General features: G+C 45.9%; 2 protein-coding genes across 2 annotated transcripts; one reads left to right on the top strand and one right to left on the bottom strand.

The window, feature by feature from the left end:
- The first annotated feature begins 57 nt into the window (after nucleotides 1-57).
- Nucleotides 58-2127, top strand: Nip7 (nucleolar pre-rRNA processing protein NIP7). Its single transcript, XM_004661552.3, has 5 exons — nucleotides 58-242; nucleotides 351-437; nucleotides 521-659; nucleotides 1039-1179; nucleotides 1859-2127. Exons 1-5 carry the CDS (start codon nucleotides 187-189, stop codon nucleotides 1976-1978), a joined length of 543 nt encoding a protein of 180 aa, XP_004661609.3. The 5' UTR covers nucleotides 58-186; the 3' UTR covers nucleotides 1979-2127.
- Nucleotides 2128-5742: 3615 nt separating this feature from the next.
- Tmed6 (transmembrane p24 trafficking protein 6) lies at nucleotides 5743-14044 on the bottom strand. The gene is made up of 4 exons (XM_004661656.2): nucleotides 13823-14044; nucleotides 10747-10873; nucleotides 7854-8002; nucleotides 5743-6102 (listed from the first exon to the last, which is right to left on the bottom strand). The coding sequence occupies exons 1-4, from the start codon at nucleotides 14033-14035 to the stop codon at nucleotides 5872-5874; spliced, it is 720 nt and encodes a 239-aa protein (XP_004661713.1). The 5' UTR covers nucleotides 14036-14044; the 3' UTR covers nucleotides 5743-5871.
- Nucleotides 14045-14419: the final 375 nt, after the last annotated feature.

Raw genomic sequence — 14419 nt, 5'->3', positions numbered from 1 at the left:
CTCGACGTTTGCCTACCCGGCCGGCTTTCTTTCGCCCGAGATCCTCCGGGCTACGTGGAGACGGACGCGAGGAACACGTGGAGTCGGGCTAGAGAGGCCGGGCTTGCCCAGGGAGCGGCGTGCGGCGGGCTTCCGTTTCCGGCTACGGAGGCGCGAGGATCCGCGGCCGGCCCAGCCAGCGAGACGATGCGGCCTTTGACCGAAGAGGAGACCCGTGTCATGTTCGAGAAGATCGCGAAATAGTATGGGCGCGCGTGGGTGACGAGGGCGTGGGCGGGTGGGTGCGGTGGGGACGCGGTGGCGGGTGGAGTCGGTTCCGGCGCGACCTCTAGGCTTCTTGCTGCCCGCAGCATCGGGGAGAACCTGCAGCTGCTGGTGGACCGGCCCGACGGCACCTACTGCTTCCGGCTGCACAACGACCGCGTGTACTACGTCAGGTGAGGCGAGGGCCCTGGGCCGCCGGCGTGCGTTCGGGGACGGCCCTGGCGCTGAAGCCCTCCTCCCCCGTCGTCCCCTCCAGTGAGAACATCCTGAAGCTGGCCGCCAATATCTCCGGGAACAAACTCGTGTCACTCGGGACCTGCTTTGGAAAATTCACCAAGACGCACAAGTTCCGCTTGCACGTTACAGCTCTGGATTACCTCGCTCCTTATGCCAAGGTTTGGGCAGGGGTCAACTTTCCCTGCACTCTGGCGTCCACTTTGCAGCCTCCCGCCAAACCCTGGGAGTCTCTTGACAAGTTGGGCTGCAGAGATGGCTTAGCGGACACGGAGATGGCTGTAGGCCTCGCTGCTTGGGTGTGCTTACGGGAGGGACATGGGGCCGGAGAGTCATGCAGACCTTGAGTATGATGAAGATGATCCTTAACGTCCAAAGAACTTGAATAACTTCCAAGGCACTAACAATTGATTCAAAGGGAAACGTCCCACTGACCTGATTCCCACACTTCCCAGCCACAGAACCAATGGCTAATTTACCGACAGGGATGTAACTAGCATTTTACTTATTATGTTTTGCTTCATGTATGTTCTCTTACAGCATAAAGTGTGGATAAAGCCTGGAGCAGAGCAGTCCTTCCTGTATGGAAACCATGTGTTGAAATCTGGTCTGGGTCGAATCACTGAAAACACATCTCAATACCAGGGGGTGGTGGTGTATTCCATGGCGGACATTCCTTTGGTGAGTGGAGATGGTACTTATTTCAGGCAGACTGTGTGTGGACACGCTGGGGCCTCCTGCTGTGCGACTCCAGATACGTGCACCGCGCTTTTTTGGATCAGCCTTATATAGGTGCTAGGGAATTGAGCCAAGGCCCCTCAGGCTTGGCAAGCAAGCACCTTTAACAGTTGAGACATCTCTCCAGTCCATCAAAAAGGCTGTATTTTTTTAAAATTTATTTTGTTTTGTTTTTCAAGGTAGTATCTTACTCTAGCCCAGGCTGGCCTTGAACTCACAGCAGTCTTACCTCAGCCTTCTGAGTGCTGGGAATAAAGGCATGCACCGGCAGAAAGAGGAAGCTGTAGTCTTTTTTTTTTTTTAATTTTATTTATTTACTGGGAAGAGGGAGGGGGGAGAGAGAGAGAGAGAGAATGGGCCCACCAGGGACTCCAGCCACTGCAAACGAACGCATGTGCCATCTTTTGCATCTGGCTTACTTGGGTCCTGTGGAGTCAAACCGAGGTCCTTTGCCTTTGCAGGCAAACGCCATAACTGCTAAGCCATCTCTCCAGCACAGGAGGCTGTATTCTTAATGTATGAACTTTGGAGCTGAAGACTGAGCTGGTTTGTTTGTTTTCAGGCTGTAATGTAGACTTATTGAATAACTGAGTGAATTAGTGTCTGGTCTTTTGAATCCCAGGGTTTTGGAGTGGCAGCAAAGTCGACACAAGATTGCAGGAAGGTTGACCCCATGGCGATTGTGGTATTTCACCAAGCAGACATTGGAGAATACATACGACATGAAGAGACACTGACCTAAAACAAAGTCACTGCAAAGATTTGCAGCTGTGTGGAAAGGCCTAACTTTGTCTCCTGTGTATGCAAATGTCATCATCAATGTAGAATTTTGTCAGGACTTCCACCTCCATGGAGACTTTTTAGTTTAATATCCCATCCCATTGCTGACTATTATAAGCTGGGTTCTTTCTATACAGAAGTGGCTCAGAAGTACGATTTCAAAAAAGCCAGGCATGGTGATGCACACCTTTAATCCTAGCACTTGGGAGACAGAGGTAAGAGGATCGTTGTTTGATGCCACCCTGAGACTACATAGTGAATGCCAGGTCAGCCTGAACTAGAGCAAGACCCTACCTCAAAAAAAACAAACAAACAAAAAAAAGAATCCACCCTGAGAATATACAGAGTGAATTCCAGGTAAGCCTGGGCTAGAGTGACACCCTACCTCAAAACAACAACAACAACATTAGCCCCTGCAGAGGCACAAGGATCATAATGCAAGGCCACCTTGGATATACCTGTCTAGCCTGGCTACATAGTGAAGCCTTGCTTCAAAAGGAGGAGGAAGAACGTGGGGTTTCAAATCTCTTGTGTGACTAAATAGAATATTTTAATTCTCTATCTGGATCATTTTTATATTTGAATTGGAAGATTTGTTCTAAATTGTCAAAGTGAGGATAAGAACAGTTTTATTGTTATCTGTGATAACACTTGATTTCTAGATTCATGAATTTTCTGTTACTTATATCATGAAAGATAAATATTGCCATATAAGAAGAATGGGCCATCCCTGGGATTTTACTAATGAAATTTAGCTAAAGTAATAATTGCAATTTATTTAGCTTGTTTATCTATATAGTAAGTAGAGTGGGGGAAAAAAGTTGGATTCAAACCTCAGTTCTGTAACCTACCAGCTATATGGCCTTGGATTAATCAAGTTTCCATTTATGTTTACTATGCTTCATTTTCTTAACTGTAAAGACAAAGCTGAAACAGTTTTAATTGTCAAGCTAAGAATGGTTTTCAGAATTCAAAGTAAGGGTCCAGGGCTGGAGAGGTGGCTTAGTGGTTAAGGTGCTTAATTGTGAAGCCTAAGGACCCAGGTTCAGTTCTCCAGTACACACATAAGCCAGATGCACAAGGTTGCACATGGGTCTAGAGTTGAAGTGCAATGGCTGGAGGTCCATTCTCATTCTCTTTATTGGCCCCTCCCCCACACATACATACATACAAATGTTTTTAGAAAGAAAACTGTAGGGTCTAGAAGTATCTAGCATAGTGCCTGGCAAATGATTGATGCTGAAAAATACTAAAAGGTTTTTATATTAAACATTGCTGTTACTAAGCACATAATCTTGTGAGTGTAATTTAATTACATATCCTTTTGTGGGTTTTTGTTTGTTTGTTTGTTTTTTCTTGGCAGGTGTGGACTTTCAAGGTGGTGTGTCTCTAGCCCAGGCTGATCTAGCATTCACTATATAGTCTCAGAGTGTCAGGCTAGCCTTGAAATCACAGTAATAACTTTTACCGCTGACTCCCAAGTGCTTAGATTAAAGGTACGCACCACCACTGCTGGCTGTTGGGTTACCCCCACCACCAGGCAGGGTCCCATTCTAGTCCAGTCCTTTCACTGTAGCCTCAAGCTAGCTTCAACGTTAGTCTACCTCAGCCTCCCCAGTGCTGGCATTAAAAGGGTGTATCATGCAGTGGAGCGATGGCTCAGAGCAACCTAAGGACATGGATTCAGTTCCCTAGTACCTGTGTAAAGCCAGATGCACAAAGTAGTGTATGCATCTGGGAATATGTTTGCAGTGGCTAGAAGCCCTGATGCATCCATTCTCTCTGTCTGCTTGCAAATAATTCTTTTGTTTTGTTTTTCCAGGTAGGATTCCACTGTATCCCTGGCTGACTTAGAATTCACTCTGTAACATCAAGGTGGTCTTGAACTCCTAGCGATCCTCCTACCTATGCCATCCAAGTGCTCTGTGCAAATACATTTATTTTCTTGGTTTTTCAAGGTAGGGTCGCACTCTAGTCCTGGAATTTACTATGTGGTCTCTGGGTGCCCTTGAACTCATGGTGATCCTCCTGCCTCTGCTTCTCAAGTGCTGGGATTAAAGGCATGCACCACCACATCTGGCTCAAATAAATATGTATATTTTATTTTTTTTCTTTTTCAAGGTAGGGTCTCGTTCTAGCCCAGGCTGACCTGGAATTCACTATGGAGTCTCAGGGTGGCCTCGAACTCAAGGCGATCCTCCTACCTCTGCCTCCCGAGTGCTGGGATTAAAGGCGTGCGCCACCACACCCGGCAATATGTATATTTTAAAATATTTATGTATTTACTTGAGAGACACAGAGGAAGAGGCAGAGAGAAAGAGAGAATAGGCACTCCAGGGCTTCCAGCCACTGCAAACAAACTCCAGATGTGTGTGTCCCCTTGTTCATCTGACTAATGTGGGTCTTGGTTGGTTGGTTTTCCGAGGTAGGGTCTCACTCTAGTCCAGGCTGACCTGGAATTCACTATGTGGTCTCAGGGTGGCCTTGAACTCATGGTGATCCTACCTCTGCTTCCTGAGTGCTGGGGTTAAAGGCCTGTGCCACCATGCCCGGCTTCCACCTTTTAAAAAATACATATTTTTTAATTTATTTGTGAGGGAAAGAGGCAGATAGAATGGGCACACTGGGGCCTCCAACCACTGCAAACTTCAGACACTTGTGCCACCTTGTGTATCTATGGCTTTATGTGGGTACTAGGGAATCAAACCCAGGTCCTTTGCCTTTGCAGGCAAGTACCTTAACCACTAAACCATCTCTGTAGCACCATCTTTTTTTTTTTTTTTTTAAATTTTTATTTATTTGAGAGTGACAGAGAAAGAGGCAGAGAGAGACAATGAGCGCGCCAGGGCTTCCAGCCACTGCAAATGAACTCCAGACGCGTGCACCCCCTTGTGCATCTGGCTAACGTGGGTCCTGGGGAGTCGAGCCTTGAACCGGGGTACTTAGACTTCACAGGCAAGTGCTCAACCACTAAGCCATCTCTCCAGCCCCCCATCTTATTTTTTGAAACAGAGCCTCTCACTTAAATTCAGAGCTCACCAATCGTGTGGCTGGCCAGTCTGCTTGAGTTATCTTACTCTGCTTTCTAAGCCCTAGGACAATAAGCAGGCCATCACATGCCTAGCAACTCATGCTTACATGACAAGCACTTTACCACTGAGCGATCTCCCCAACCTGTTGGGTTTTGGTATGGAATTCACTAACATGGCTCCCAGATTGGGTTAGAGACATTTGTGCTTCTGTACTCAGCTTCCAAAGATGACATCTCTAAAATATTTTAAACCGTTAACGGGCTCTCTACTAACTCTTCCATGTAAGCAAACTTGATTGTGTCCCATCTCTCTCAGCTTGTTTTCCTTCACCTCATCTAGAATTACTGAACACTAAGGGACAGATACATGATGAACAGTATTTTATTTTTAGCAGTTAATAAATTAGAAATAGCCACCATTAGGTACTGGAGAGATGGCTCAGTGGTTAAGGCACTTGTCTGTAAAACATGACAACCCTAGTTTGGTTCCCCAGTACTCATAGAAAGCCAGATACACAAAATGGCACATGCATCTGGAGTTCATTTGCAGTGGCTATAAAGGAGGAGTGACGGGCGGTTGCAGTGGTGCACGCCTTTAATCCCAGCACTTGGGAGGTAGAGGTAGGAGAGGTCAGCCTGGGCTAGAGTAAGACCCTGCCTAAAAAAAAAAAAAAAAGCAGAGATAGACACCCTTGGAACTTTTACACTTAAAACTATTGCCATGTTATTTTTATTGATGAACATAATAGACAAAAGCTTTTAAATTGATTTTTTTTCCTAGTAATAAAGTTACTGAGCAAAGCTTTGACAGATGCTATGGCCACTTAACATCTTGGCTTCTTTGTGTCAGTAGTAGGGACATTGAAAAGACGCTTCAAGAAATACAGCTGCAGGACCCCAGAAAGAACAATAACAAGGCTTTGAGCCATGGACCACCAGTTCACATAGGCATAGTTTGACTGAAGAAGGAAAAAGTCAGCTACCTTCCTCATCCGGGCAAAGTTGTAGAAACGCCACATGTGAAAGACATTGTTCTGCACCTTACGTGTGCTCACCTGCGAAGTGGAAGGGGAAGTGAGTCATCTGGGGGCTCACCAACACTAACCTAGTGGAAGACAAATCATGATTTAAAAAATGTGTATTTGAAGCCAGGCATGGTGGTGCACACCCTTAATCCCAGCACCTGGGAGGCAGCACCTGGGATCGCCCTGAATTCAAGGCCACCCTGGGACTACATAGTGAATTTCAGGTCAGCCTGTACTAGAGTGGACACCTTTTCTAACCAAGAAAAAAAAAAGCATATATATGAAGGCTGGGCATAGTGGCACGTGCCTTTAATTTCAGAACATGGGAGGCACAGGTGGTAGGATTGCCATGAATTCAAGGCCAGCCTGAGGCTACATAATAAATTCCAGGTCAGCCAGGGCTAGAGCAAGAGCCTATCCCCAAAACAAACTATTTGAGAGAGACAAACAGGAAGTAAGTGGGTATGCCAGGGCTTCATGCCACTTTGTGCAACTGACTTTACATGCATACTGTGGAATAGAACCTGGGTCATCAGGCTTTGCAAGCAAGTGCCTTTAATCTCAGCCATCTCCAGCTCCCATTCATGATTAAAATAGTATGGGCTGGAGAGATGGCTCGTGAAGCTGGGTAGATGGTCCAGCTGTTAAAGGTGCTGGCTTGAAAAGCCTGCCGACCCAGATTCAACTCATGTAAAGCCAGATGCACATACATCTGCAGTTTGTTTGCATGGGTAAGAGACCCTGGCACACCTATTTTTCTCACAATTATTTTTTGAGGTAAAGTTTCACTTCTAGCCCAGGCTGACCTGGAATTCACTATGTAATCCCAGGGTAGCCTTAAACCCAGGGCGATCCTCCTACTTCTGCCTCCAGAGTGCTGGTATTAAAGGCATGCGCCACCAGCCTGGCTCACTCACAAACTTTTTTTCAAGATAGGGTTCCACTGCAGCTCAGGCTGACCTGGACTTCACTCTGTATTCTCAGTGTGATCTTGAATTCACGGCGATCTTCCTACTTCTGCCTCCCAAGTGTTGGATTAGAGGCATGCACCACCATGCTCAGCCAAATAAATAATTTATTTTTCCGAGGTAGGATCTCACTGTAACTCAGGTTGACCTGGAATTCACTATGTGGTCTCAGTGGCCTCGAACTTCTAGGCAATTCCCTCCCGAGTGCTGGGATTAAAGGTGTGCGCCACAACGCCCAGCTAAATAAATTATTTTTTTTTTAATTTCTATTTATTTATTTGAGAGCGACAGACACAGAAAGACAGAGAGAGAGAGAATGGGTGCGCCAGGGCTTCCAGCCTCTTCAAACGAACTCCAGATGCGTGCGCCCCCTTGTGCATCTGGCTAACGTGGGACCTGGGGAACCGAGCCTTGAACCGGGGTCCTTAGGCTTCACAGGCAAGCGCTTAACAGCTAAGCCATCTCTCCAGCCCAAATAAATTATTTTTAATGACTGGGCATGGTGGCCTTTAATTCTAGCACTTGGGAGGTTAGAGGGTTATTGTAAATTTGAGGCCAGCCTGGGATGACAGAGTGAGTTCCAGCTCAGCCTAAGCTACAGTGAGACCCTTCTACCTCAGAAAAACACAAAACTAAGTGGAGGAGCAGTAGAAGGGACAATGCTCTCTGGCCACCATAGACAAGTAGCCCCTGCCTCAGGCAGACATATGAAACACCACACAATGCGCGCACACAAAAAAGCAAAAAATAAAGTGAATGAATGAATACAATCAGAGCCCAGGGGTGTTTCTCTACCATAAGATACTCTATTACCTCAATTGCATCCAGAGTGTCATTCAGTTGTTTCCTCTGATGCTCTTTGTGATCCATCTCTGGCCCCTCATAGAAGACTCCAAAGTTGAGGTAAACTTGCACTGAACCAAAGCGATTTTGGTCATTTTTTAAACACAGCTGATAAAAACCTGTGGGAATGCCTAGATCATTACCACATCTCTGCTCTCCCACCCTCTCTTAAGGTTTCCCTAGGTAGAGCTGTTCTTCCAGGCTTCTTTCTTTCTTTCTTTTTTTTGAGTGTTTGTTTGTTTTATGAAGTAGGGTCTCACTCTAACCCAGGCTGACCTGGAATTCACTATGTATTCTTAGTGTGATCCTCCTACCTCTACCTCCCAAGTGCTGGGATTAAAGGTGGGCGCAACCATGCCCAGATCTTCCAGGGATTTTTTTTTGGGGGGGGGTCATGTATGTAATAGGTTTGATGTGTGTGTATGGTGTGGTACCCCATGCATTTGTGGAGGTCAGAGAAGAAAAATGGGTGTTCCTTTCATTGCTCATCTACTTGTTTTGGTTTGGATTTCATGGTAGGGTCTTGCTCTAGCCCAGGCAGACCTAGAATTCACTAACTAGTCTCAGTGTAATCCTCCTACCTCTGCTTCCCAATTAAAGGATTAAAGGTGTGTGCCACCACACCCAACACTCATCTACTTGTTTTGACATTGAGTATCTTCACTGATTCTGGAGTTTGGGAGCTAGTGGTTCTCAGGTTTTTGCTCCCTGGTACAGGAAGATCTCTTTAACAGCAGAGCCATCACTTCAGCCCACCCACCTCTACATCCTGAGGGCTGGGATTAAAGGCGTGTGCCACCACACCCAGCCTAAGTATTTTTAATATTGAATGAGTACTCTAAGCTACCCAATGAAGGATTGTCTGATGCCTCTTTTGGGAAAATTGTTTCTCTAGTACTTGGACAGTAAAGAGAGCAGTTAAAACTGACAGTTGCTGCCGGGTGTGGTGGCACATACCTTTAATCCCAGCACTTGGGAAGCAAAGGTAGGAAGATTGCTGTGAGTTTGAGGCCACCTTGAGACTACATAGTGAATTCCAGGTCATCCTGAGCTAGAGTGAAACACTACCTCGAAAAACAAAACAAAAAAAAATTGTCGGGCATGGTGGCTCATGCCTTTAATCCCAACACTTGGTAGGCAGAGGTAGGAGGATTGTCATGAGTTCAAGAACACCCTGAGACTACATAGTGAGTTCCAGGTCAGTCTGAGCTAGAGTGAGCCCTATCTCAGAAAACAAAACAAAACAAAAAAAACTAACAGGTAAACCGGGTGTGGTGGTGCACGCCTTTAATCCAGCACTCGGAAGGTAGAGGTAGAAGGTTCGCCATGAGATTGGGGCCACCCTCTCACTACATAATTAATTCCAGGTCAGCCTGAGCCAGAGTGAGACCCTACCTCAAAAAAACAAAACAAAAACTGACAGGTGCAGCCCAGGCAGGATAGCTTTGATTGGGTAGCAGTGGTTAAGGGCACTTGCTTGCAAAGCCTGATGCTCCATATTCATTTCTCCAGTGCCCATGTAAAGCCAGATGCACAAGGTGGCACATGCATCTGGAGTTCAAGGCCCTGGCACACCCATTCTCACTCTATCTCTACCTCTTTCAAATAAATAAATAAAATATTTTAAAAAATAAGCCTGGGACTGGAGAAATGGCTTAGCAGTTAAGGTGTTTGCTTGTGAAGCCAAAGGAGGACCCAGGTTCGATTCTCCAGGACCCACATAAGCCAGATGCACAAGGAGCACATGTGTTTGGAGTTTGTTTGCAGGTGGCTAGAGGCCCTGGCACGCCCATTCTCTCTCTGTGTCTGCCTCCCTTTCTCTCTCTCTCTCTCTCTCTCTCTCTCTCTCTCTCTGCTTGCAGAAAAAAAAAAAAAATCTCATCTGGGCATGGTGGTGCACACCTTTAATCCCAGCACTTGGGAAGCAGAGGTAGGAGGATTACCGTGAGTTCGAGGCCATCTGAGACTACATAGTGAATTCCAGGTCAGTCAGCCTGGCCTAGAGCAAGCCCCTACTTTGAAAAACAACAAAAGTTCTTTAAAAAATATGCCTGGCCAGCATGGTGCTACACACCTTTGATCCCAGCACTCGGCAGGCAGAAGTAGGAGGATCACCAAAACACTAAGAGTTCAAGACCACCCTGAGACTATATAGTGAATTCCAGGTCAGCCTGAGCTAGAGTGGGATTCTACCTTGGAAAAAGAAAAAAAGAACCACCCTCCCCCCGCAAATAATAATAATAATAAGCCTGTTGTGATGGTGCATGCCTTTAATCCTAGCACTCAAGAGGCAGTGGTAGGAGAATCACTGTGAGTTTGAGGATAGCCTGGGACTACAGAGAGAATTCCAGGTCAGCCTGGGCTAGCACGAGACCCTACTTGAAAAACAAAACAAAAATTTAAATATTTAAGGGGCTTTAGCAAGAAAGCATCTTAACTGCTAAGCCTGGGCTAGAGCAAGATGCTACCTTGGTGGGTGGGTGGATTCTGAGCTCTGCACCTTGGATTTTTTTTTTTTTTTTTAGTTTTTTGAGGTAGGGCTTCACTCTAGCTCAAGCTGACCTGGAATTCACTATGGAGTCTCAGGGTGGCCTCGAACTCAACGGCAATCCTACCTCTGCCTCCCTAGTGCTGGGATTAAAGGCGTGAGCCACCATGCCTGCCAGTACCTTGGATTTACAATGGGCACCTTGCAACCCTGTCCCCACATTGCCACTGGACTGCCACTTGATTCCCAGGAGTCTCCAGAAACACTGGTTTTGGTAAGGAAGCTGAATTTTCTCCCTATTGTCTTACCACCTCTTTATTATTTCCCCAACTTCATATTATCCTATGTTTAATAACTGTGGAGATGAAAACAGACCTGTTTCTTGGGTAGCAAAGTTAATCTGGCCCCGAACATCCTGGGAGGTACCTATGAGGAAACCCTGTGGGGTATGTGCAGTGGCAGCAACGTGCCGGTCATGTGACATTCCAAGTGTCCTCTGAACCTGCCAGTACCATAAAGAGAGAGAAAAAGGACCTATTACATCACTACAAAACCAGCAGGGGGGGATGGCTGAGCAGTTAAAGCACTTGCAAAGCCTAAAGGCCTGGGTTTGATTTCTCCAGTACTCACATACACAGAGTATACACAGATACACAGAGTGGCTAATGCATCTGGAGTTAGTTTGTAGTGGCAGGACGTCCTGGTATAGCCATTCTCTCTCTCTTTCAACCTCTCTCTCTGCTTGCAAATAAATAGAAGTATTTTGAGAGAGAATGGGCATGCACTGGGCCCTCCAGCCACTGCAAACTCACTCCAGATGCATGTGCCACCCTATGCATCCAGCTTTATGTTTGTACTGGGGAACTGAACCTGGGTCCTTAGGCTTCACAAGCAAGTGCCTTAAATGCGGAGCCATCTCTCCAGCCTCTTATTTATTTTTGGCTTTCCGAGGTAAGGTCTCACTCAAGCCCTGGCTGACCTGGAATTCACTAAGTAGTCTCAGAGTGGCCTCGAACTCATGGTGATCCTCCTACCTGGCCCCACCCCCAGTGCTGGGATCAAAGGCGTGTACTACCACACCAGCTGTATCATTTATTTAATTTATTTATTTTGGTTTTTCGAAGTAGAGTTTCACTCTAGCCCAGGCTGACCTGGAATTTACTCTAGTCTCAGGGTACCCTCGAAATCATGGCGATCCTCCTACCTCTGCCTCCCCAGTGCTGGGATTAAGGGTGTGCACCACCACGCCTGGCTTCTATCATTTATTTTTAAAATTAATTAATTTATTTGTGTGTGAGAGATTGAATGGGCGCACCGGGACCTCTAGCCACTGCAAACAAACTCCAGACACTTGTACATCTAGCTAATGTGGGTCCTGGGAAAGCAAACCTAGGTCTTTTGGCTTTGCAGGCAATTGCCTTAACCACTATATCATCTCACCAGCCTTAGAAATATATATATATATATGTGTGTGTGTGTGTATATATATATATATATATATATATTTTTTTTTTTTTTTTTTTTTTTGGTTTTTCGAGGTAGGGTCTCACTCTAGCTCAGGCTGCTCTGGAAGTCACTATGTAGACTCAGGATGGCCTTGAACTCATGGCGATTCTTCTACCTCTGCCTCTCCTGAGTGCTGGGATTAAAGGTGTGCGCCACCACACCTGGCTAGAAAAACTTTTCTAAAAAGACAATGAAAAGCTGGGCATGGACCCTACTTCAAAATAAATAAATAAATAATTTTTAAAGAAAATATCCAAGTCAGGTTCTCACTCTAGCCCAGGCTGACCTGGAATTCACTATGGAGTCTCATGGTAGCCTGCTTGGTGGTGCATGCCTTTAATCCCAGCACTCCAGAGGCAGAGGTAGGAGGATCATCAGGAGTTCAAGGCCACCCTGAGACTCCATAGTGAATTCCAGGTCAATCTGGGCCAGAGTGAAACGCTACCTTGAAAAAACCTTAAATTAAAGATTTGGGCTGGAGACATGGCTCAGTAGTTAAGGTGCTTGCCTGCAAAGCTTAGCGATTTGGATTCAACTCTCCAGTATCTAGGTAAAGCCAGATGCAAAGTGGCACATGTATCTGGAGTTTGTTTGCAGTGGCTGGAGGCCCTGGCATACTCATTCTTTCTCTCTCTGCTTATAAATAAATCGCTGAAGTAGACTTAAAACTCACCCACCACTGCTCAGAGAGTTTTGTGGAAGAGGGGGCAGAAAGATTGTAAAAGCCACAGGTTGAGACATCATGCCCAGAGGCATTCCCTCCCCTCAAAAAATAACTTGACTGCTGCTCCCACAATGCATAAACCACAACCCCATAGGGAATATCTGCAACCCCACTGAGAAAGGTCCCCAGTGGGATGGGGGCAGGGATGAGGGAAAAGTGGGTACCAACACATGATGTATCCATATGAAATGTTAATAATAAAGATTTTTTAAAATAGTCAACAGGTTTCTAAGAAATAGAACAAAGGAAAGGAAAGGCTTATACTAATAAACTCAGCGTTCTTGACTGTTACAAGGAAGCAGTGTGGATGAAAATACTTCAGTGAGGGACAGGTAGCTTAAACCACCTTACCCCCTCAAGGAAATAGGATTGACTGGTTATACAGAGGAAGTTTGAGCAGTCATTTATCCTGTTTGCCAGAATCATCCATCCCCAGTAACTAAACTGCCTTTGAGGAGTTCATGTGTTTTCATTTGACTTTGTATTGTCACATTGTTTAACTTTTTTTTGTTTTTTGTTTTTCGAAGCAGGGTCTTACTGTCTAGCTCAGGCTGACCTGGAACTCACTCTGTAGTCCTAGGCTAGCCTGGAACTCACAGCGATCCTCCTCTCCTCCTACCAGAATGCTGAGATTAAAGGCATGCCCCACCATGTCTAGCTTATTTTAACATTTCACCAGCGTGTTCTCTCTGTCATCTCCAAATCAGAGTAAAGATGATGGTTACCTCTCCAGGGAGAAGTATTCTATCTATAGTAGGCTTCCATAGCTCCCAGTTTGAGAGTCCTTGCAAGCCATATGCTTTCACTCCCATTGGTGATTATTTATCCAACTCTCACCAAGAGTTGCCTTCTCGGGCTGGAGAGATGGCTTAGTGGTTAAGGCATTTGCCTGCGAAGCCAAAGGACCTAAGTTCCATTCCCCAGGACCCACATAAGCCAGATGCACAAGGGGCACATGTGTCTGGAGTTCATTTGCAGTGGCTAGAGATCCTGGTGTGCCCAGTCTCTCTGTCTCTCTCCTCTCTTTACTTGCAAATATATAAATAAAAGAAAAACTATCTCTTGGGAAAAAAAAAAAAAGAGTTTCTTTCTCATGACAGGTCCATTTGATTAGCAGGTGGCAATTATAGTTGAAAAGACAACTGGACCTTGGTTTCACCTAAAACCCAATTCACTTTACAAAAAGAAAAAAATAAAAAGCTACCAGAGAAAGCCACGTACCTCATAGCTGAAATAGAAATAGCCATTCTGGTAGGCAAATTGCCAGAAACACTCTGTGCCTCCTGGAGAGATCATGATGGCAAAGTCATGTCGATTGGCTCCAGGGAAGAGTGGTTGGTCCCCAGAGCCACTTAGGGGTTCTGTCTTCTGGCTCCTAGCAGAAACCACTAGGCTCAGAAGCATCAGCCCAGTCCCAAGCAGCCAAGGGGACATGCTGTTTTCTGTAGCTTCCTCTGCAGGTGAACTGCTTGTGGCTCTATGGAACCAAGTAGTTCAGACAACTGCTAGGCTAATCATTAACTCTACAAGTCACATTTAGGCCAATTTCAGGGCCACACATAGATATTCCATGATAGAACCACCACGGAACTCCCAGGTTTGGCTCATAGAGGCTTTTGCCTCAAAAAGGGGGCTTACCGGACCCACTCGATGGGTGTGACAAAGTGTGTGCTCTATCAGGAGAAACTGCCACCCATTCTTTGGGCTGTTGTTTTTTCAGTTCTTGTGGATTAAACATGGGGTAAGCTGATGTGTAGTGACTGGAGCATAGTGACAAAAGTTGGCTGGGGATGTAGTTCAGTTGGTAATGTGTTTGCT

The sequence above is a fragment of the Jaculus jaculus genome, chromosome 1, assembly GCF_020740685.1.
Source record: "Jaculus jaculus isolate mJacJac1 chromosome 1, mJacJac1.mat.Y.cur, whole genome shotgun sequence".
In the NCBI taxonomy this organism is placed as follows: domain Eukaryota; kingdom Metazoa; phylum Chordata; class Mammalia; order Rodentia; family Dipodidae; genus Jaculus; species Jaculus jaculus.
The sequence above is the reverse complement of the archived record's forward strand: the minus strand, read 5'-3'. Positions and strand labels throughout refer to the sequence as shown.